Source organism: Diabrotica undecimpunctata, chromosome 6 (genome assembly GCF_040954645.1).
Source record: "Diabrotica undecimpunctata isolate CICGRU chromosome 6, icDiaUnde3, whole genome shotgun sequence".
In the NCBI taxonomy this organism is placed as follows: Eukaryota; Metazoa; Arthropoda; class Insecta; order Coleoptera; family Chrysomelidae; genus Diabrotica; species Diabrotica undecimpunctata.
In genome coordinates, this window is record NC_092808.1 from 39,855,302 (window position 1) to 39,881,788 (window position 26,487).

General features: G+C 33.1%; 1 protein-coding gene across 3 annotated transcripts in view; it reads right to left on the minus strand.

The window, feature by feature from the left end:
- side (motor axon guidance molcule sidestep) overlaps positions 1–26,487 on the minus strand; it is a 566,673-nt gene that overhangs the window by 219,145 nt on the left and 321,041 nt on the right. For all 3 annotated transcript variants that reach the window (XM_072534634.1, XM_072534635.1, XM_072534633.1), the window contains exon 9: positions 10,382–10,541. In XM_072534634.1, coding sequence (XP_072390735.1) covers positions 10,382–10,541 — 160 coding nt within the window. The remainder of the gene's footprint in view (positions 1–10,381; positions 10,542–26,487) is intronic.

A 26,487-nucleotide genomic window follows, 5' to 3' on the forward strand; every position in this document is an offset into this window, starting at 1 on the left:
TTAAAAATCAAACAATTTGACAGGGCAGTTTTAGACTGTCCATATTATTTTCAATGCTATAAATTGTTTTCCATTTTGCATATGTTGGTTCGTTGACAGGGGCCATATTTAAAGAAATCTGAACAGCAATGAATGTGTGCAAGCAATTACATTAGCTGATGTTGGGTTAAGTTATCGTGAAATAGGCTTGAGGTTAAGAGAATCTCATACTACAATATCGCGAGTCATTCAACGTTTTCGAGAAACAAACGACCATACGAGGTGGCGTAAACAAGGAAGGGGAAGACTCATAATATAGCTCCAAGATCAGTTTATCGGGCTTCGTGTTATAAGAGAACGGTTTGTTACAATCAGATATTTACAAATACAAGTGGTACATATTTCTAATATTCAAACTAGTAGAAACACTATACACGGGCATATCGCTGAACCATAATGTATGTAAGGATGCCAATCAGGGCACTAGTTTTAAACGTAAATCATCGTAGAAATAGATTACAATTTTCTAGAGAGCACCTTGACTGGAATGTTGATGACTGGAAGCACGTGTTATAGAGAAACGTAAGTTACTCGACGGCGTAGATAACGCTATGCATACGACCTATTACTTTTTTAAATGGAGGATGTGTAATGGTTTTGGGGAGGAATGTGTCTTATAGCGCGAACAGACCTGTATGTTTCACGAAGAGGTTTATTAATAAGTGAAAGGTATATTACAGACTTTTATCTAACCATGTAGTTCCATTTGCTGCTTACGTAGGAATTCATTTTATTTTAATGTATGATAATGCTCGAAAATACGTTGAACATCTGGTCCGTGTTTATTTGGACGAGGTTGGAATACAACCGCCCTCCAGCCCTGATTTAAAACTTACAAAGAATTTGTGGGATATTATTGATCACCAACTCAGGAGCAGATAACCACTACCTCTTTCTCTTTTTTATTTTTTTATTTAATAAAACTCCAATAGGAATCTTCTGATTACTGCTATCTGATCATTCACTATGATCACTAAGCAAGTTAGTTCTATATACAAAATATTACAAAAAACTTATCTAAGGTTACATTCAGCAATGTTCCTTAAGCTCTAATACATTATAGTACTACTAGCTAACGTGTACACTTTAGCCGCACTTGCTCTGCTTTTTTACTTTCACTCACTTATAGCAATAACTCAAACGGCTTCGTTTTTTTAAGTCTTCTTATCTGGTTGGCGTTGTCTCGGAGTTTGATGGCCTCGACATTCATGTGGTTGGAGAGCCTTTGTTCATGACTCTCTTACTTATTGTCTGAATAACCGTATCCACCTGGAGGTCTCGATGAAGATCACAGTTTCTGAAGTACCATGGAGCGTTAACGGTGTTCCTTAAAAACTTATTCTAATATCGTTGTATAATTTGGATGTTACTTTCTTTTGTACAGCCCCATAGCTATATCCCATATTTGTCCATATCGGTTTAAGAACTAGCTTATACAATAACAATTTGTTATAAGAAGACAGAGTGGCTTTTTTCCCATCAACCAGTACATCTTTTTGAACTTAATTTCTAATTCCTTCTTTTTTTTTCTTAATATGTTCTTTCCAACGTAGCTTGGAATCTAATGTCATACCCAAATATTTTTCCATATTTACATAAGGTATTTGGTTTCTATTTATACTAACTGAAATATAAAAAAAAAAAAGAGGTTAGTCTTTGTATGTGGGTATATTTTATTTTATAAAAACCCTTAAAAGGGCAACATTACAAGCACGAACGTTTTCGGAACAACTGTTCCATCATCAGGTTAAAATGCCTAAAATAAGTATAAACCATTTAGTTACAGCAAACGTGGTTTAAAATTTTGACTAAGGTTAAAAACAATAAAATGGTTATACTTACAGGTTAACATGCCTGAGCCACCAAAATATTTGGGTAAAAACCCTTTAAAATGAAAAATGTTACCAAAGAATGTACATGATGTTTATAATATTATATGATGTTTAATATTTTAATTAGATTTTACTTCAGGTAACATACACCCATGCTTAAGTGAGTTCCAGTGTCCGGAGAGTAAACCTCTTCAAACGGGGTTACTCTCCGGACACTGGAACTCACTTAAGCATGGGTGTATGTTACCTGAAGTAAAATCTAATTAAAATATTAAACATCATATAATATTATAAACATCATGTACATTCTTTGGTAACATTTTTCATTTTAAAGGGTTTTTACCCAAATATTTTGGTGGCTCAGGCATGTTAACCTGTAAGTATAACCATTTTATTGTTTTTAACCTTAGTCAAAATTTTAAACCACGTTTGCTGTAACTAAATGGTTTATACTTATTTTAGGCATTTTAACCTGATGATGGAACAGTTGTTCCGAAAACGTTCGTGCTTGTAATGTTGCCCTTTTAAGGGTTTTTATAAAATAAAATATACCCACATACAAAGACTAACCTCCTTTGTTATACGTGGTATACAGCCAGCTACAGGAATTATTTTCCTTGTGGATTTTTTTAACTGAAATATGTTCTCTTTTGTTAGTAAAATTAACATGAACAGATTTTGTTTCATACAATTTGATACGCCATCACCTGGTCCAGATGTTAATTTGTTCAACAGAGTTCTGTAGCATGATTGCTGCATTCTCGTGGTTTTGTCTGACTGCTAGAATGCATGTGTCGTCTGCAAATGTCGGAATTGTGTTAAGTTATAATGACGAAATATCGTTGGTATAGAGCAGGTATAGCACTGGCCCCAGGACTCTTCCTTGTGGAACTCTAGCTTTAACTTCTCTTAATTCTGAATATGCTTCCCCATGTTTAACTCGAAAGTATCTGTCGGATATATATGATTCTAGTAGTTCAGAATATTGTTTTGGTAAGTAGCATCTCATTTTATGATATAATCCGTCATGCCACACTTTGTCAAAAGCCTGCGCTAAACCGAGGAAAATTGTGGAACAGACTTTTCCTTCTTCTAGAGCTTTTTCTACTATTTCTGTAATTCTATGCACATGATCTATCGTTGAGTGGCTTGCTCTAAACCCAAACTGATGATTAAGAATTAGATTTTTTTTCCTCTATAATCGATTTTAGTCTCTTCAAGAGTACATTTTCGTATAATTTAGACATGACAGGTAACAGTAAAATAGGCCTATATGACGAAGTTTTTGTGGAGGTTTTCCTGGTTTTAGTGTTATTATAATTTCTGCCACCTTCCATATCTTTGGTACGTACCTCAGCCTAAAGGAAGCGTTTATAAGATGTGTTAATTTTATTATAGCTTTCCTTGAAAGTTGCTTTAACACTTTTCGAGTAATTAGATCAAATCCAGGAGCTTTCTTTGGATTAATATTTTCTTTTATTTCCAAATATACTACGTTGGTAGTTACAGGGATAATCTCCATTTCATCTTGATCAGGGAGTTCTCAGTTAACTATTTCTTGTTCTTCATTTAGTTGAAAAGTATTTTCTAGGTGGTCAGCAGACCTGTTGGCCTTTTTTTGTATATTGCTTCTTGCTCAGCTACCATTAGTATTTCTAATTGGTGGATTCTGTAATATTGGCCTTTTAACCGTTTGGTAGCCTTCCACAATGAGTAATCAGTAGCGCTCTCATTTTATAGTTCACTTAGGTAGGTGCTAACCGATTCGTTTTTAATTTTTTGAATTTCTCTTTTTATTCTTGTGTGACATTATTTAATCTAGATTTATCAACTTGCGTCTCAGTTTTCTTTTTTCGGATATTATTTCTCTGATTTCTTTCGAATATTTATTTCCTTTTATTCTTTCGACACTATTCGTGCTGTTGTTCCAAGCAGCTTGTTGTACATTTTTATTGAGTAATTGTACTTCTGACTCTAGTTGATCAACGGTTCTTAAGGGAACTGAGAGGTTAATCTTCTCTTCAAGGTCTATAGGGAAACTTTTCCAGTCAGTATTTTTGTTAACAAGTCTAGGGGGCTTCCTTTTTTGATAACAGTGTCACTGAATGTGAGAATAATTGGAGAATGGTCCGAGTTCATATCCAATGCCTTTTCTGTTTCTATGTAATTTATTGAAACATTTCTGACTACAAAGAAGTCGATAAGGTCTGGGATTTTATTAGTGTCAGTATGCCAGTATGTTGGCTTTCCCTTTGAGATTGCGTCGCATTTTATATATTTCATTGCTTCTAAAAATTCTTTCCCTTTGGTGGTAGTCAGTCGTAACTCCCAAAGCGTATGTTCTGCATTAAAGTCTCCTCCAAGGATAAATGTATGTCCTTTACTGACCAGGAAACCTACATATTGATTTTTCTTGATGGCAACTCTTGGCGGACTGTATATCGCTGTAACAATTACCTCATAGTTTTTATATTTATTTTTTACTGATGTGGCCTGAAATTCTTTAGGTCTGTATCCCATTTCCTGATAGTGCATAATATTTTCTTTGATTATTACTGCACTACCTTCTTTGGCTGCATTATCCGGGTGAGTAGTATGATAAGAATTGTCTCTCTTGACAACAAAGAAATTATGGTAAGAGAAGTTTGGGATGCAATTGATCAAGTCCAAATATGCCTTTTGATTTTAAGTATGCCTCGTCGCTGTGAAGAAGTAATTAGATGTAGAGGTGCAAATACTCGTTATTAAGTGTTTTTGGGAGAATAGAATGTTAAACATAATTTGGTTGTTTTCTTATGCTTTAGTTGAATTAAATGTCAATAAAATTTTTGTAAATAGTATTTTTTTGGCTTTAAATGTTACTTAAAACTTGTTACATTTAAACATCTGCAAGAATAATTTTTAATAATAGAGATATCAAGATAATTTTTTTACGGAAATCTTAAGAAAGACTTTAAGCTATCTTAAAATATTACTAAGATATAGCGTTTCTTTTTAATAAATTTCACAGGGTGTTGCAAAATATGAATACAAAATTTTATTTTTACTATATTATTTTCACACCCCGTATATGAGTAAAACCTTAATATTTTCCAGAAAACATAGATACTGTGATTTATTGAAAATATACGTATAATGTGAAAAAAAAATCATTAAAATCTAATAATCAGTTTAGAAGAAAAATAGCTTCAAACTTATTGTACATTTAAAGTGATGCCTTAATTTTGGGCAGTAGTGTATAATGCCAAAATCATCAAAATATGTATTTTCAATATAGTGTACATATTTTCTGTAAACTGCAACAAGCTCTATATTTCGTACTTTACAGTTAATCTAAAAAGATTATACCCGCATTTTACACTAACAACGTAAAGGCGATTTATAAGCCTTATCTAATTACAAAGCTTTACTCCTCAATTTACTTCAAAACATTTAATTGGATATACTCTGAGGTAACTGCTGTTATATAAGATATATCACATCTGAGTTGGGAAAAAAGAATTTTTCCAAAGTTTTCGGTGAATTAATTTGGAGTGAAATATGGTCCCTCTTATACTTACTATTTATCAGTAAAACGAAGTAGGAGGAAACAGTGCGCCTTGGAACGTAATACGTTGCGGTTGCTACAAATCTTTTACTTTATTACGGTAAATTCTCTGCCGGAAAAGAGAAATTAACCTTAACTTCGAAAAAGAAACAACGGATTTTTTTTATCAAGGATAGATACGATGTATTTTGTGGAGATTTTGTAAAAATGGGTGTAAGAGAATCAGCTTTAGCCTTAAGTGTTTCATTTTATAACGTAAATGTCGGGATGTTTGGCGTCTTTATAATGCTCAGCTTTTTTTATATTATTTTTATTAGAGAGAGGAAGAGAAAAATTTATTGTTTCCAAAACGAGTTACAATTATAAAACACAACATGATACAGTACAAACAAAGTAAAAGATACATTAAAAAAATTATTATAAAATATTCATAATAACAAAGGTACTAATTACGACACCATAGTAACACTTAGATTATACAAAACTCTTGATTGCTCTACGAGGTACAAAGCTATAGCTTAAGGATCTTATATCGAATGTTAGGTGATTAAACACTTTCTTTCCAGTGTAAATAAATGATTTTTAACCCTTGAGTAATTGGGGACATGCAAATTACATGAACATTCGTGTGGGGTCTGTGAGGCCTAGCTTTTATTTTACACAGTACATTAGAAATGATTAAAATAAAACCATTTGATATATGTACAATCATTTTTTATTTTAAAATGCAAAAAAAACGTTAACAAAAATGAACTTTTCTACATTTAACAACAAAATTCTAATGATAATTTCAACTTTTACTGCAGCCCTACCAAATCGGTTTAACCTGCTCTAAGCATGGCCATTTTTGGCATTTGATACAAAAATATCGATTTGGACAATAGGAGCAACGACCTCGTGTATTTGGACGCGGAGACGCTGGATCTGCATGTACCCCGCTTAATTTTTGGGCGATATTTCTGATATCCTTATGTAAATGAGGGTCTCTGGCTCTGGTTAGCATGTTATCTCTTGTCAAGGCTCCACCAATTCATTTCAGACACAATCTTCGTTCCGAAATTGGGTAGTTTTCATTTGCACTACGTTTATGTATGACGTGAGAGTTTATGCCTGCAATGTTAAGTAAATTATAAAAAATGACCATTGGCCTTCTTCGGGTGTTCATCACCGCCTGATAAAAAATAATTTTATTGGGCTAACAAGCATCTCCAGAATCTTCATCTACCGAGTCTTCATAGTCAAAAGGTGATAGTGATGAATTTGGAAAATGCAAACATAAACGAGTACTAAGGTCTGCTGGGATCAAGTAATTTCTTTGGAATCTTCCTTTTATTTTTTCGAATTGTTTCTACAATTGTAATTTTGTACTGCTCCAGCATGCGTTTTACAATTTCGTAACTTGTAAACCAATTATCCATGGTTATATTTCTAGACGATCCAAACACAGGCTCACATAATATTATTTCCACTAAATCGGTGGTCTTAGTACTAACGCGATATGGCCCTGGAAGCTGAGCTCCAACGTATAATTCTATATTTACCGTGTAAAAACATTTGGCATCCACTAATAAAAATATTTTTAAGCTATATTTTGCCTGCTGTTCGGGATCTACATGAGAAATCCACAACGTTCACGGAATGCAAAAAGGAACTCGTCTAATGTTGAGTAAGATCCAGGAGCATAATTATGTTTGATTCCTGATTAAATTTACCAAAAACGTTTCTTATTGGTTCAAGTTTATCTATGGTTCTTCTTTCTTCTCTAGTGTTTACGTCACAAAACGCAATCAACGTAGCAAGAATACAGATTGCCTATAAGACATAGTATCTCGAAGTACCTCTTCGCCTGTTTCATCAGTAGCCCAAAATTCTTTACAATATTGGCGGATTGCTTTAAAAACCCTAGCTTGGTATAATAGATCAATTAACGCCTTTATTTACACAGTATCTGTAGGTCTTAGTTGAGAAATAAATATATTTGTGTTTCGTATAATGGTTTCTAGAATATTATCATCAATAAAACATTTCCAAGACTCTACAGGATCAACTGCTTGACGAGTATTTTTTTTTTTTTGAACCTGGTAAGTATGAAATTAAATTAGAACTTCATGTCCAAACACTTTTTGGAGGCGCATGTTTTCTTCAGGATACCACATCCTTTGCATAATAAAAGAGCTGCCGGTTTTCTGTATTTGTTTTAAAATATTTTGAAGTTGCAGGTTCCTCCCCCAATCCTTCCTCTAATTCTGTTTCCAATTATTCTTCCCATTCTTCTTCTGTGTCTGTGTTGTGGTTACTTTCTTCATACCTGTCTGGTTCTGGCTTTATTTCCAAATCAATATTTTTTTCTTATACTTCATCATAGAGCTGTTGTAATCTTTGCATTTTTTCTGATAGGGATCCATCACTGAAATCTTAAATACAAGAGAAAAATATTAACAGCTGGCAGATTACTATATTTATATATAGCCCTAGGAATTAAAATACTTACTCTATGTAGGTAAAAGGTCAAAAATAGGAAAATAAATTTACTTATCGAACTCACAAACGTTACTCGAATAGTCGGGTAGAGTCTAACGGACCAGAAGTGCAAATAACTAGCGAACTATTATTCACTAATGTAAACCCCGTTGTTTACTGTTGTTCGATATGTGGACTGAAAGGTACTGACGAACGCAGCGCACTCAGACATAAAATAAGTAGTGAGGCATTAAAAATGAATTGTCGCTGGTCTCACAGGCCCCATCCAACTACTCAAGGATTAATTAATGTAAAAGAGGGAATTGGAACTGAGATAACACCAGTTAGGCGAGTGTTATAAAAATAATCTGTCCAAATATCCTCTTTATGGTTTTATACCAGGTTTTCGACATATATCTTAACATAACCATTCTTAACGGAGTGTTTGGTAATGCCAGCTCCTCGATTTACGACGTATACGGTCACGTCAGATTTCGTATCTTTAATGATCCCTATCGAGAGACCAACTTTACGTTGAGCTCCTGAAATAGGATCATCTCATAACCTTCCCTTTGTGCATGTGCCTCTGCAACGTCGTGAGCAGCCCTCGACGTTCCCACATTTTTTTATAGAAACTTCGTAATAAATAGTTCTTATCTCTTTAACTTACTTACATGTACGCTGTCTGATTCCTGTCCCTAAGTGCTTTCACCCACTCTTTTCTCCTCCTTTCTGATAGGGTCTAGAGCTTCCGTTTTTCCAGGATGAGTTTTCTATACTCCGGGCATCGTAAGTTGTCGGCTTTTTGCCCGAATTCTTTACGAGTGAGGCAAAAAGCCTCCTGATTACTGCATTCTCGTGCCTGGTAATCCTCTTTGCCACATCTGTAGCAGCAGTCCGCTTTGTTTTCTCCCTTGCAGTTGATTTCACTATGCCCGAACTGCAGGCATCTAAAGCACCGATGGATATGTAGTCTCTCTCATATCTTGCACGAGTTCCAGCCAATGGGTATGTGTTTTTTTTCCAGTGCTTTCTTGGCTGCGATCCGCATCAGTCCGACCGTGACGGTTGTGTTCCCGTCTCTATTTTCCCTTATAAAAAAGAGTTTGACGTCATTAGATGGACCCCCTGCTGCCGGTATATCTTTGGACCTGCCTCAAAATTTCTTCCTTTGTGACATCTCCGTCTATGTCAAATATGTCCACCTAAACCTGATAATCCCGGACGTACTCTATCGTGTTTCCCTTTGTACGAGCCACAATAGTCTTCTTCAGATGCTCGACCTGTTCTTTCCCTGCTACTTCAAGGATGAGGGCTCCGACCCTGGTCTTTTTAGCTCTTTTGACACTTATCCTGATATTAGATTTAGATATACTGGTATCCAGTTTACCACTTATCACACTGAGAATATTATTTATGTTTTTTTTGTGCCCTATATTGTCAAAGACTATATTTGATCTTCTTCTTCTTAAAGCTCCATCTCCTATCGGAGGTTGGATATCATAACGGCTATGGTCACTTTGTTGGCTACTGCTCTAAAAAGTTGTAGTGAACTACAGTTAAACTATTCTCTAAGGTTCCTCAGCCAGGAGATGCGTCTTCTTCCTATGCTTCTTCTTCCTTGGATCCTTCCTTGCATAATAATTCTCAGCAGCTCATATTTTTCTCCTCTGGATATGTGACCCAAATACTCTAGTTTTCTTCTTTTTATGCTGTTCATAATATCTAACTCCTTATTTAGACGTCGTAGTACCTCAGCATTGGTAATCCTTTGAACCCACTGAATTTTTAATATTCTTCTGTAACACCACATTTCGAACGCTTCTATTTTTCTTATGTGTTGTTTCTTCAATGTCCAAGCTTCCATTCCATATTTGATCTTGGGAGATACTAATTCGTTTTTTATCTGGGAAGTCCTTCAAAAATCCTTGTTTCGTTGCTACTTGTGGAATTTTTTGAAGTTGAAACGTTCCTTTACAATGACATCTGCGTCGAAGACTTATTACATGCCGCTGACAGAATCTGAATTTTGGTTTCGATTAGAAAGTATCTGCATTTAGTTCGCTGAAGTAGGTGCATTCATTACAAAATTTAACAAAATTAAAAGATCTCGAAATTTTGTAATCTGCCTAAAATAGCCCATATATAGTTGATCGTTTGTAGAACTAACTACGCTTAAAATTGGGTATGATACATAAAGAAGATGCTATTAAAATAATAATAATCGATGCTGAAGAAAATTATAAGACATATTTTTTTACACTCTAATTTGTTGTGATCTTTCAGTACATATCTACTATTTATGGTTTATTGTGATTATTATTATGTTTCTATTTTTATCCATGAATGAACAGGCAGTTATTAGTTGTTTTATAGTAACAGCTCTTTTATATTAACTAAACTTTTTAAGTTGTGTGTTTTTACAGTATACAAGTATAAATTTAAATAAACTATTTGCCATTGAGAAAGGTCACAGAGAAAATATATTCAAGCAATTACTTACATTGCACTCCGAGTTCAAATGGAGCACTGTATGTTTCACCTTCGGAGTTAATCGCTGAACAAGCGTAATAACCAGCTGAATTCTGGCGAATGCCTTTTAACACCAGTTTCTCTCCATCCGGCAAGATTCCCGCTGTTTCGTTATAGGGTATCAAGTGACTCTGAAAATAAGAATACTAATAATAATACTAAATATTATATAAATACGTATAATATATATGGTGATAAATATATATACAGAGCGTGTCTAAATTATTGAATCAATTCCTTAAATATATTTTTCAAGATATTTTTGTTGTGGTAACTTATACAATGTATTTTTATTATTGGAAATAAGCTTTACTTTAAAATAAGTTTATTTAACATTTCGATTTTTTACTTCGGAAATTGGTTTCATAATACAAAACATCATTGTTTCATATCAACCTTTGCAATCAAATACATTTAGGAAATTAGGAAAATGGAATGTATGAGGCGTTTTTAAATTTGGAAAATTACATAATCTTAGAAAAAGAAGTTGCCAAAGCGAACCTATCAGTGTGCGGGATTGGAGAATCATATTGGAAAGCATACGGATGCGGCCACTTTACTACAGTTAATTATATGGTGTGATATATATATATATATATATATATATATATATATATATATATATATATATATATATATATATATATATATTGATTTATAATATCAGCAATCGATCTGTACAAATAAAACTTTATTTGTTCTATGTCTCAATATTTCGTCACGATTTTGTGACGTCTTCAGAAGAAAACTGTAAATTTATTAGAATAATTATTATATGTAAACAAAGTAAATATTTCAATACTTACAACTATAAGAGTAAAAATTTAAATTTTGTTAACATATCTAGGTAAATGTCATTTTTGTTTGATTTTAATTTATTTAGGAGTTATGGTAACCGCAATATTTTATAGAGTGAATTCTTATTGTACAATTTATAATGAATAAGTTAAAATAAACAATTATTATGACAGTATTATCCATATTATAAGGTGAAAAGATGGAATTAATAGTAGAGGAATGAGAAAGAATCAGGAACATGGTAAATTGATCTATAAAATGTAATTGATGGTACGTAGTCAGTTATTGTAATACTGATATTTAGAAATGGAATAAAGTTGTAGGTAGAGTTACTAGACAATTACTATGTTTGTTTTTAAAGGTAAGGATCTTTCATATCATATACTGTTTAATATGTTGCAGTAGCTATTACTTAAATGGTTGGTGTCTGGATTATAATTTATAGATTTAGGAGTTTTATTAATGTGTATCATTTCAAGGAAAAGTCGATTTTTATAATTATCAACTTGTTCCAAGATTTTTACATTATTAAACTTCAAGTTATTCCTGTCTTCAAGTAGTGGTCCACTAAGGCATAAGAGTTTTTTTGTAAGTTACAGTCACTTTTGTGTTGAATGACACGTTGTTTAACACGTTGTTCAATGTTGACTTTGTACAATAAAACAACTTTGATATTGACTGCAATTTATTCGCTAAATTATATTACTCATTACTGAATTTGGAGTTTTAACTTTTATTTTTTAGAATAACCTTTAATTTAGAAGTGGATTGTATTTGATTAATTTAATGTTCGGAAATATTTTGAAAAGTGGAAATTTGGTCTGTTAAATTTTTTATGTAAGGCATTTTTTTTGTATGAAACTGGTTGTGGATTATTTATTAAAGCTCTATTGTAAAAGTGAGTATTATAAATAAGTCATATATATTAAACATAATTGCAACACCCTGTACACAGTAATAATAGTTTTGTAAATAAAAACGAGGTATGAGGGATACTAAGTGTTCCAAAGGCAGTACCACAAGTAAATTCTGAAATAGATCCAATTTCTGGACTATCAAAAGCCAATGTTCCCTTGTCGGATTTATTATCACTATCAAAAGTCCACACAATCTTAATAAAAAAACTAGGACGTGTACAAAGAAAATGGACATCTACACCGATGAAGAATAGTCTCAAGAAAGCTGACTTAAAGAGGCAAGAGAGAAATGAGAAAAAGGTAGTTGCTACAAAAAAAATGTTTGGCAAAGAGGCCAAAAATCAATCCATGTTAAGAAGATTAAATTCCCAGAAAGTAAAACGGAGGAGTTGGAATTAACGAGTATGACATCTGTCATGATGGTGAACTAGACGACGTGGATCCGACTAGTCAAATTAACATCTGCCTGATTTATGGAGAATTTGGGAAGGACAGAGAATTGTGGTATCAATGTGAATCTTGTTTGTATTGCACCCATGCTCATTGCGCTGCGAGAGAATGTTCGTACGACTAAACAATCAGTTCAAAAAATATAAAATGTTTTGTAATAAAAACTGTATAATTTTTATAATTTGTGTAAAATTTTCCGACACACTGCGTAAAATTAACCACATATATGGGGAATTTTGCACACCAACCAAAGTAATTGAATTGATAATTTCAGAACGTGTATTAACCGTTTGACTCTACGTGTTTTATATACGTCTATGATAAATTTTCTCAAGTTATCTGTATTAATTTGAATACTTTTAATAACTTAATACAACAACAATAAAGACGATTTTACTTAAGTGCGTAGTATTCCCCTACCTTCCCCTATATATACACAACTTAACCAAAAGCACAATGATTAAAAGCACATAGCACAAAATAGATACTGCAAATATAGATGAGATATGGACAAATATTAGAGACACAGCAAAAGTCACTACATTGAAAACTCTGAAAAATGCAAGTAAACACAAACAAAAATCAAAAGATTGGATGGCAAATCAAATCCTGCAGCCGATGAAAGATAGAAAACCATAACAAGATAACAAAAATAAATAGAATAAATTAACAAAATCATAAAAAGGTAAATAAAAAAACCCAAGGAAAATTGGTAAATGGATAGTGCAATGACATAGAAACAATTAAAAGTAAACAGGAGAGTTTTAATCTGCATAAAAAGATCAGAAATATAACACCTACTTAATAACACAGGGCACCCGCAAAACTTATCAATGGAAATATCAAATTGATAATAGGAAAACAGAAAAAAGCAGAAATATGGAAAACCTACATCTCTGAATGTCTCGCTGATAATCGAGACCGAATAGAACAAATCAGATGGCGAGTAAGACGGACCCAACAAACTTAAAGAAAAAATATTTACAGCTTTGGAAAACCCTAAAAATGGAAAAAGTCTTGGTCCAGATGATTTAATTGTTGAAGTTCTAAAACTGTTGGATAAGGAAACTATTAATTGTTTACTAAGCTCTTTAACAGAATATATAATACTGGAAAAATACCCAGCCAATAGGTCCAATACTCATTTGTCACGCTTTCTAAAAAATCCAAATTAAAAAGATGTAACTAGTACCGTTTAATAAGTCTTATATAGTATCCTCTCTCTTCTGTGGCGCTACAGCCCAATTTAGGCTATGGCCTCCCCCAGAATCGGCCTCCAAACATCCCTTTCTTTGACTGCTCTTCTCCAGTTTTCCACCCTCAATATCTCTTATCCATTGGTTCTCACTTCGTCTACTCACTCTTTCTTTGGTCTTCCTACTGGCCGACGTCCCACCGTAGTTCCACTAAGCGTTCTATTATATTTAGGTGTTCTATTATGACCAATTCTTATAAGGTGACCGGCTTAACGCAATATTTGTAATTTTGCAAAATTTGTTATAGATTCATTGTAATATTGGTATATCAAGTGGTTAATGGTAGGATAAATAGGATAAGGAGTTTTAAGTATAGGAAATTATATTGTAAAATAAATCGGTATATCGGCGAATGAGCCTTAAAATGCCTGTAATCGTATAACTCCAAAAAAAACCTTATTCTTCACATACCATTGTCCTTCTCTCTCAAATGGATTCCAATATCCTTCCCATTATCTTTCTTTTATAAGTATAACAAAGTTAATTGTGTCTCCATACCATTTCCTAAAAAAATTTCTACAAACGCTACACTCTAGGCCATGGAGACAGATAGATGAAAATATTCGTGAAAGACAATTTCATTTTAGAAATAGTATGACCATTCGAGGTTCTTTATTCGTAATGCAAATATTAATCCAAAAATGTCTCTATCAGCAGAAGAATGTCTTCGCATATTTTATACTTAAAATATAAAAATGTATTCTATAACGAGAAGCATAACAAACTTATAAATCTGCTCAAACAAATTAGGTTAGATGGTAAAGACAGAAAGATTATCAAGATCTTGTATAGGAATGAGTCAGGTCACATAAAAGTCAGAAAGATGACAACATCAGATATTCAAATTCTTAAAGAAGTAGGACAGGGGTACATCCTTTCACCACTCCTGTTTAATTTATAAAATGCTGAATCTATTTTCCAAAAGGCCTTAGAAGATATTGAAAAAAGGAAAAAGTTGAAATGGAGAACCTATTAATAACATTCGATATACTGACGAGACAGCCCTCCTTGACAATGATGAGAAAGAGCTATAAGGTCAAGAACATAAGTGAAGACTAAGGTCTTAAAATAAATATAAAGAAAACAAAAGTCATCGTCGTTGTATACAAATAATTTGCTGATCTATCATATGCTAATAATCCTTAGGAATGGTAACGTAGTGTCCCAAAATATTTAATTTAAAGGATGTCTTAGTCCCTCTAAATCTAAAATCTAAATCCTAAAATAAGTTCTAATCACCATCATTGAGTTTTAAAAGTCCACTGCTGAACATGGGCTTCTTGGTGTTTCCAACTCCGTGTTTCTTGCCCCACTCATATCTAGTTTTTATTTGGTTTTCTTAAATCGTCAGCCCATCGTGTAGGTGGTCGAACGATGCATCTGTTTTCTTCATTTGATCTCCCTTTTATAAACCTCTTTGTCCATCGCCCGTCCATCATTCTATCTATATGTCCTGCTCATCTCCATTTTATTTTGGCGATCCTATCGATTACGTGAGTAAACTTGGTTCTTTTCCTTACCTCTTCGTTTTTTATTTTGTCTCGCAGATTTCTTAACATGGATCGCTCCATTCTTCTCTGTGTGACTCTTATTTTAGTAGCCGAGCTTTTTCTTAAAGTAAATGTTTCTGCTTCGTATGTCAACACTGGGAGGACGCATTGATCAAATACTTTTCTTTTTAGGCATGTTGGCAGCTCAGTTTTAAAACAATCTCCTAGTTTTATATATGTTGCCCACCCAAGGCCGATTCTGCTCTTCAATTCTTGGATCTGATTATCCGTGCCAATCATAATTTTATGTCCTAGGTATTCATATACAATAATTTCTGCATCAAAAGAAAGTTAAAAATAAGAATCTAAAGGTAATATTTCTATTGCCAATTGGTTTCAAAATCTATAATAAAGAGGATTTGATAAAAGTGAAGAATATTTAAATCGTTGGTTTGAGGGGACCGAAAAAACTGAGAAAAGAAAGAAAAGAAAGCCTAGAAGAACTATCATCATCATCATGCAACCTCTTCTGTCCGCTACTGGACATAGGTCTCTCCCATTTTTTGCCACTCTTCACGGTTCTGTGCTTCTTGTTGCCATTTCTTGGATATTCGTCTAATGTCGTCTATCCAGCGTGTTGGTGGTCGTCCTCTGCTGCGTTTGTCTTCTCGTGGGCGCCAGTCAATTAGTTTTCTGGTCCATCTTGTGTCTTTCAGTCTCGCTATGTGACCTGCCCAATTCCATTTCAGCTTGGCTATACGTTCGACGACATCACTGATACCTGTTCTTTTCCTTAAGTATTGATTCCTTATTTTGTCTTTTTTTGTCACGCCGAGAATTGATCTTTCCATGCGCCTTTGTGTCACTCGCATTTTTAGTGCTGTTGTTTTTGTGAGCCTGAGAGTTTCTGCTCCGTATGTCATAATAGGACGAACGCATTGGTCAAATGTCTTCCGTTTTATAGCTATCGGGATGTTGCTCTTAAAGATGTCTCTTAGTGAACAAGTGTTATTCGTCGTTGAAATTTGCAGGTCTGGTTGCCCTTGCCTATTCTGATTTCATGACCAAGATATATGTACTTTTCTGTCAATTCTACCACTTCATTTTGGATGATTAGATGTTCGCTGGGAACTAAATTTGTCATAAATTTGGTCTTACTGATGTTCATTTTCAAACCTATTGTTGAAGATACGTTTTCTAATTTTTGTACCATTTGTTGTGCTTCACCCTGATCTTCGGTAATAAGTACTATGTCGTCGGCAAAACGCAGATGATTGAGCATTTCTCCATCTATTTTTATTCCTCTATTTTCCCACTTTAGCATTTTAAAGGCGTATTCGAGGACCGTTATAAATAATTTAGGTGAGAGAGTGTCGCCTTGTCTCACACCTCGCTTGATATGAATTTCTCTGGTGGTATCATGTAGTTTTACATGCATTGTGGCATTTTGGTATAATGTTTGTACTAGCTTTGTGAGCCGGTAATCTATTCTACTATTGTTCAGAGCCGTTATAATGCTGTGTAATTCCACAGTGTCGAAGGCTTTGTGAAAGTCTACAAAGATAAGTACCAGTGGTCTAATGTTATATTCTAGCGACTTTTCTATTAAGGTTTTTACTGTTTGTAGGTGATGGTTTGTTCCGAATTTTGAGCGGAAGCCAGCTTGTTCTCGGGGCTGATAGAAATCTTACTTTTTCTCTAGTCTTGTCGTTATTATTATTTGCCGAATTGTTTACCCGAATAATTACAACAAGAAAAACTATGGGAGCGATCAAATACTACCACTGTAAAATTATTAAAACCAGATACCGCATTTAATTTTTTCATGACATGCATAACATGGTCTAAAGAATCTAACGATTTTATTGTTCTAATATTTATAAAAGAGTAAATACCAAGAAATTTTTAGAAAATACATCCCAATATTACTTGAAGTTCAATTTAAAAATTCAACACTTATTTATTATGCATTCAAATTTTTGTGCTACTTAAAATATGTGGCCACACTATATACAGTCAACTTAATAACAGTCTGTGTTAACAACTTGATTCTAAAGTGTTTTACAACTCAAAACTTTGTTTTAATTTATGTAGTAATTTTTCCCAACAAAAAGGCTTTGTTTTGCGAAAACTCACATTTTTAATTTAATTAGGACTGACATTCTGTCTAAACCCCGCTGATAAAAATAAAAAATAATATCAAGCGTTAATTCATCGAGCCAACTCAAAATTAATTAATTCTTATCTTTCTCTCAACATCTCCCTATAAATTTTCTCAAGTCATAGGGCGCTCAATGCAGGAGAAAAGCCAAAGAAAAAACGTCGGACGGGGGCAATGACGTGAAAAGGGACATGAGGAACGGCAGATAGATATCTGGCAAGACAGACACAGATAGCACAAATCTACTGTCACTTTGATCGATGAAAGCGGTGACTGGATAAATGTGTGCTAAACAAAAAGGGAGTAGTCGATATTTACCGTGAAAGGAGCAATTGTTTATGTTTGCCGAGCTTGTTTCTTGAGATTCATGGCAGTGTCGAGTATCAGTTATTCGAGACATATTGATTTTGCATTTTGTTTGCTAGTATGGAGCAAATGACTCGTGTTTCGAGACATAAAAATACTGACACAAATGAACTGTTTAAAATCGTTAAATCAAATAGTTATTTGTAATATATCGAGTGGAGCTATAAAATGTATATTCAAATATATTTACGGTATGGGACATGAGTGTTGGGAAAAATATTGCTTTTCCCCAACTTGAAGAAGAAATCGTCGGCTGTATGCAATAGTAGCACAACACAAAACCTCGTAATTTTTCATAACAGGGATTTAAAATTTATTTGTTTAAAGTGCCAATAATTTTGTTTTATTTTCTTTACTACATTTATTGGGATTTTTGAAAAAAATAAATTTTGGTGTATTTGGGAGAGCATTAGGTAGCCTTTAGTAAATTACATATAATACAGACTTTTAAATTAAACACGTTGTTACACATCAATATTTTGTCTTTCAAGACTAATAATTAAGGCAAAGACAAAATTTGCATTTTTTGTTATTCCTATCAACAGAAATAAAGGTTTAATAAAGCATACTACAAGTTACTTATATGAAAAAATGTGTTTATTAACAACTATAAGAAGAACAAAACAAAAAGTATATATTAATAAAAATAGGAAAAGTTATAATTAAAAATGCTTTAAATGTAGGTAGAAATCAGCGTGAATTGGTGGAACATTCTTGTCTTCACAAATGCTAGTAAGGTATTTTTTCTTCTTTTCAGTTATTGGCAGGCTGCCAGTGTAAGGCTTTTCTAGTTCTATAATAAAATTGCTTTCTAAACCTTTTTTTGTTTTTGTCTTCCTTTCTAGTTATATAACTACTTGATCTATCAGTCTTTGTAATCCTTCAGCACTATCTGCAACAAGGACAGTTTCGTCTGCACATAAATTCTGTCATGCTTCTTAATTTTTGATTTCAGCACCCCAAAATCTCGATCATTCGGCAAAAATGAATGTCCTCTGATTGGAAAGTAATGGAATATTTTGGAAAATTTGCCTGTATCCGTCAATGAGAGCAAAAACCGGGTCATAGTATGGTTCTTATTTTGTCCAGGACAGTTGTCGCTGAACAAAAATACTTCTTGTACGTTATCGATTAAAAAAGTTTCAAAATAATGGGACAACATGGAACAAACTTCATTAGCGCCTTTATTGGCTTGGCCTTCATGATAAACGTAAAATACAGACTCCTTGGTTTTAACATTTTTTATACCGAAGCAGTTCACCCATAGTTGACACAAATGAAATATCTCTTGTATCGGTATACAGGGCAGAGGAAGATTTTGCATAAAATCGATCGTGATAACAACTGCGTTCACTTGATTTTCACAAATATCTCTTACAAAATTTATCTTGTGAAATTTCTTGGACCTTCTTTTATGAACCGCTAGTTCAGCTTCTGCGATACGCTTGGCATGTGCTCCTAGGGACTGGCTGTTGATTTTTGTAACCAATTCTTTGCACTTAATACACGTATCAACTTGGGGGCTACCAAAACGCAAAGAAAACTGCTCTTTAAAATATTTTGCGTAGTATTTATACTTAACATCCATATTTGGATGTTTGTCTTTAAAAAGACTCTGCATGGTTTTGATATCAAGGCGTACATCAAAGCGTGTAAATTTTTTAACTTGCATAGTGTGTCTGTTTTCTGAGAAATGACAAAATATGATCATAAATGGGTTTATGAACTTCAGGGATTTGGTATTCCATTTCGGGTCCTGTCCTCGCCTATCATGGGGGATCAAAGAATTAAGAAGCAAGCTGCAAATTCTTCTTACACGACCTTCTAATATCCCATAAATCGAAGTAAAAGCCTTTTTACAGACCTTTTCGTTCTTCTTTCGATTTGGAACATCATAGGTGAATTGAAACTCTTTCAACACTGCTCCTTCTTTTCGGGCACGGTGTCTCTGAACAGGCAGCTTTTCGATATTTTGCTGCAAGAATATATCTTGCTCATTTTTGGTGAAAGAGTTGTTTAGTGTGTCAACACAAATAGCCAATTTTTCTTCAGAAAATTTTTGGAAACATTTTGCTCTGCATCTAAAAAGAAAAGAGATTTTTAAGAAATGGTAAAATTTCTAGCACACTAGAACATAAAATAAGTTTCTAGCTAATAAATTCCTATATAGTGATATTAAACTTCTAATTTATATTACAAAAAACGCCGATTTTTATCCTTGAAACAAGTGTACATTGAACTGACACTTAGTTTATATTTTTAACATTTGCAAAACAAGAACCTTAACGACAATATTACATTACTGTAGTTTGTTTATGTATCGCGGAAAAAAATATGGTTTTATTAATGAAATATTAAACTGTGTTATAAAAACTATAAAAATTTGCCTATTGCTGATACAAACGGTAATAAACAAACCTCTTTAAACCTACATAACAGCATAAATTATTACTTACTTGCATTAAGGCCCTGTAGTTCTAGCCGGTACAATATTTCCTTTATAGTTAGTGTGTTGTAAACCTTTAACTTTGGCATTATGTAAAACATTTCTTCAGTATGTATCTGCATTAAGTTTCCTCTTTTTTAAAAGTAAATGCTCATGTAGACTATCGTCAGATGAAGTAGGCATATTATTTCTTTGTTTAAATAACAAAAAACCAATAAATTAATCGTTGTCAAGCACTTAACCCCACAACACAACACATTAGTGAAAACTTAAATAAAAACATGGTAACATAAACGACTCAACAATTATACGATCTCGGCTACCAACCAAATTCTTAGAAATTATGTTTACAAATTCACAGCAAAAACTGCATACGTTCTGGACTCGCGTTGTTTTTGCACAGACCTTCAATTTTAGTTGTAGAATATTTCGAAAGATTATGTACGGACTGGTGTCGTTTTTGCACATAACGTGAGTTTATCTTTGAGGAGTCTATTCCTCACAAAAAGTTAGTTTCTGAAAATTGTGGACTTATGCACTTTTTGATATGACCGATTCAATTACTGAAAGATACTGGGATCATAACTTATTAATCAGTAACATGAAACTCAAATTTAAAAAAGTTAAACGTTAAAAACCGACTAATTGAATGAACAGAAAGAAAAATAAAAATATTAATTAAACAGATATTATGTACAACCAAATTTAATCCCTACTTTGTTACAGAAAATATACAATTTACAATCAATTTAACCTATATTACCCTTCATATCCTTCAACCTATATTACCTTTCATTACCCTATTGTGTACAGCCTAAACCTACCTTCTAAATATATTAACATCCCCAATTATAAACTATAAACCCTTGTATTTAAACCTTAGCATTAAATTATAACAACATAAAAAATAAAACCTCCAGGTTTGAAAGTACAACCTACTCACCTACTAGAAAATATTTCGATATTTCGGATTACGATTAAAAATATCGTATGTGAAACGAGAAACTAAGCTGACGAATTAGTCCCCTGACATATATTTATAAAAAAAATAACTCTCTGGTTAGATTTGTACACAAATACCTCACAAAGAGATCTGAAGGGGTATTACAGCCTACCCTGGTAAGTAATTATGTTTAATCAAAATTATAGTAAGTGAATATTATCATTATTATTATGCAATTTAAGTAATTAAGTATGACATAAAAATTGTTTCAAAACAAAATCAAAACAAACGTGTTGATATCCCTCAGTCGATTCCTAACCTCTGGTAGGGACGGCACTGGAGGAAATTCTCATCCAAACCAATACTTAATTGAAAGAAAAAAATAAACCAAATTCTCGTTACAGCAAAACCATAACCCCAACTGAAAATAATTATTCGTAGTCCTAATTTGATTTCCGATGAATGTCCTAACTAATATAGCATACCTATGTAGCTAATATTAAAAAAAATACGACATTAGTTTAGATCTGACGATTGAAACGATTGAAATCGTTTTAATTTCTAGAGGTCTTAGAAAAAAATTACAAACTGAATACTCACCAGGGCCAATTACTGAACAAAAACTAGTAAAACTAGTAAAACCAAAACAATTGTACTTTATATGACACTTTGTATGACACTTTCAACACCCATAAGAAGGTTAAAGAGCTGATTTCAGGAAATCGTAACAAACCAATCGGGATATTAACAAATGCAGATGGTACCACTATAACTGAAACGGAAGGCAAATTACGTAGATGGAAAGAATACATTGAACACCTATTTTATAACCAAAAAGTAGAACAATTAGAAGTTGACGGAGAAATCACGGGACCAGAAATAATGAAAGAGGAAGTTATTTATGCCATAAAACACACAAAAGGTAGAAAAGCTCCAGGACCTGATAATATACCAATTGAACTATTACAGATAATTGATGAAGATAATATTGATGGTTTGGTAGACTTTTTAACTCCATATACAAGACGGGACACATGCCCAAAGAATGGCTTCTCTCAACTTTTGTAACGATTGATTTCAAAAATCGCATTTGCTAAAGATTGCAAGACTATCGGACAATTGCATTATTGAGCCACACATTGAAAACCTTCCTTAAAATCATACATAACAGAATCCACATGAAATTAGAACAAAAAATAAGTGATTCACGGATGCGTTTTAGAAAGGGTCTAGGAACTAGAGAAGCATTATTCGGAGTCAATGTTCTGACACAACGATGTCTGGATATGAATCAGGACATAAATATATGCTTGCTTCATAGATTTTAAAAAAGCTTTTGACAGAGTTCAACATGAAAAGCTTTTAAGTATTCTTAAGACCAAAAACATAGATAGTAGAGATCTACAAATTATATCGAATCTGCATCAAAATCAGAAAGCAAGAATAAGAGTCGAAGGAGAACTAACAGAGGAAGTAAGTATACTTAGAGGAGTTCGACAAGGGTGCATACTTTCACCACTCTTATTCAACGTCTACAGTGAAGTGATATTTCAAGAAGCTTTATTGGATATTGTGGAAGGTATTTTGGTCAACGGAAATAGCATTAATAATATTAGATATGCGGACGATACGGTCATATTTGCAAGTGACATGGAAGATCTACAGTACATAATACAACACGTATACAATGAATGTGAAAGGTACGGACTGCAAATGAATCTCAAGAAAACAAAATCAATGATATTCTCAAAAAAACCACAAAATGTAGATATCCTGATCATCAATAATACAACGATCGAAAGAGTAACAACATATAAATATTTAGGAACGTGGCTAACCGAAGATGGAGATCAAACAAAAGAAATCGGATCAAGAATAGAAATGACAAGAAAGACGTTCATAAAATTGAAGAACTTACTTTGCAACCGTAACCTTAATCTAGAGATCCGCACAAGAATGCTACGTTGTTACGTTTTTTCTACTTTACTATATGGCATGGACGCGTGGACAATAAAACAGTCTGAAATCAAAAAATTAAACTCCTTTGAGAAGTGGTGCTACATGAGAATCAAAAGAATATCGTGGACTGAAAAAGTAACTAATATAGAGGTGTTACAAAGAATGAAGAAAGAATGTGAAGTCATAAAAACTGATAAAATTAGAAAGATTCAATATCTGGGTCATATAATGAGGGGCGAGAAGTACGTATTACTTAGATTTATTATGCAAGAAAAGATACAAGGGAAGAGAAACCCAGGAGGAGGCAAAATATCCTGGCTAAGAAATTTGAGAGAGTGGTTCGGTTGCAGCTCATTAGAATTATTCAGAAGCTCGGCCAATAAAGTTAAAATAGCGATGATGATTTCCAACCTCTGATAGGAGAAGGAACATGAAGAAGAAGAAGTTGGACATTGCCATTATGCTACAGGTATTACTAGTTTCAAGTCTTGATTGGAAGTAAATATAACGTGGAAGAGCGTGTCAGATCTCAAGTCCAGCTGCGCCTGCTAAATTCTACCATTCTACCATAGTTATCAAATTGAAATTTCTATGCAGGTAATATGAATTCTACTAGGTCTAACTATTAGTAGTTATGAATGACTAATAATGTAAGATAATAATTAGAAAGAGAAAGTGACGAACGTTACAACCACTGGAATCAGATCAAAGCCATCGTGCAAGAAACAACCAAAAAGTATAAAAGTAATAATAAATGCAAACAACAATAGCTGACTGATGAAATATTATAAAATATTATAAGACTAATATAAAACAGACCAAAACAGAAAAATAAAAACCTATATTGACATATAGATCAACTACAAGTAGTTTACTTGATAAATAAAAAAATATTATAGTCAATGAACAAGACAAGCTATAGAGATGGAGGTTATATATATATGATGAACAACTGACAATAACTGGTCCAAACATAACCTTAGATGAAATGTAAAGAGCCATACAAATAACAACCAATAGAAAAGTAACCGATCGAGATAAAATTCACATTGAAATAACAAAACTACTGGACGATAAACGCAAACATTATCTTCTAAACCTCTTCAATAAAGTATATACAACAGGGCATATACAAACAGACTGGTTACGGTCAACATTTATACTGAAAAAAATTAACGCTAAACAATGTAACGATTATCGCACTATCAGTCTGATGAGCAATGTAAACATACTGCACTCGAGAAATTACATAATAGAAGTTCGAAACACATTTTAACTTCAGAAACAATCTAGCAACTAGAGAAGCATTATTCAGTTTGCAGTTCATGGTTTAAAGATGTAGAGATATACAATCGGTAAATATGTGTCTTATCGATTTCAACATAGCCTTTGACAGAGTCATTCACGAAAAATTGATAGCTGTTTTTAAATAAGAGAAAATTGAATACAAAGACCTCCGTATTATCCAAAATGTGTAATGATATCAATATGCAAACATAGGAATTGGTCAAAACACGATGAAAACAGTGGAAATACAACGTGGGGTGAGGTAAGGGTGTATTTTATTGCCTCAATTTTTTATTATTTACCCTAATCCACTTTCAAAGAAGCCTTAGATGAAATCAACTGGCGTTACAACAAATGAACATCAGAGCGTATGGAATACAGTTAAAAAGAGTTTACAGCAACTATTTGGGCGCCAATATTAACTACAAATGATATAGGATCAAAGAAATAAAAAAGCCAGAGCCGTCTTCTATAAACTAAAGAAAATTCTGACAAATAAAGATATTACATTACACCTTAAAATCAAATTAAAACGATGATACATGTTCTCCACATTGCTGTATGGTCTGGAAAGCTAGACTTTTGCAGAACAACTATTTAAAAAATTGGATTTGAGATGTGGATTTACCGACAAATATTGCGGATAAGTTGCGTTGATCAAATAAGAAATTAAATATTTTTACACTATAATGTTTTACACTAGAATTAAAAGGAGCACAGGAATAATAAAAATAAAAAAAAAAATCGAAAGTTACAATATTTCGGCCATATAATGGGACACCTAGAAAGAAAACCTCTTTACCTCATAACATATGGCAAGATTGACGGAATAAGAGACCCAGACCTAAGAGGAATATCCTGGTTACAAAATCTTCGAGAGTGATCAAGAGACATCCGCTAATTTATTTCGAGTTGACGTAAACAAATTTATTATTGCCAATATGATCGCCAACGTTCAATAATAGGACAGGGTACTAAAAGAAAAAGAGATGAACGGAATCTAAATACGAAACATACAAAGTACACGGTAGTCAGTAAGCGCCAAATATAAAGTATACGGCTTTTAGGTAACCGACAGCTAATTGGCAAAATAAACAGCTACTTATACCTTGGTACCAGCACAAACAGCCAATGGGACCACGCACTCTACATATATAAAACAACGCATAGGGAAACCAAGATTAGCGTTCGTAAAGATATAGTCTCTTTTCAGAAATTACGACTTACCACTTGCTGTCATCATCTCGTATTATCAGCTGCTATGTGTTTCCTATGCTATTATACACAGAACAAGCTTGGACACTTTCTAAAGCTTTATTAGGAAACCTCAAGACCTTGAGCCTAGATTGAGGTCCTACGTAGAATGGATAAAGAACGCAAGATTACTAACACAATTAAAGAGTGCAAATTGGAATATCTTGGTTATGTTATGATAATTGAACAGAGCTATATCTTGTTATAACTTATTCTTTAAAGCAAAGGATTTGGAAAGGGAGGACCAGGCAGTAGTAGAATATCTTTGTTTAAAAAAAAATGGTTCAATACATCTACAACCGAACTATTCGGAATAATTGCAAGCTAAGTTTCCCGTAGGCACTGAAAGTAGAAGAAACAGTAAGAATAATATTGGACTTTTGTGTTTATTATAAAACTGTTATACTCAAAATTTCATTAACCCTTTAACGATTTCTGTAGTAACGGTAAATGCAAACGCGCGCGAACTGCAGTCACAAGTGGTTTATAATTCAACCTGTGCGCCTTTAGTGTACTAGCTGTGTTACAGGTGTTCTGTTTTGTTGTTTTAAGTGCCCGATTTTTATAAAAAAAAACCGATATTTAGGTAAGTTTTAATTATTTTATATTATATTTGTTTATACAGAACGTTATCACATTATGTAAAGTAAACGGAATGCAGCTTATTAGTGGTAAATACAATAAAATACAGTTAGAAGGCAAAATTTTTAGGTTACGAGTGCTTTTATTTCTGTTCTACTTTTAAAATTA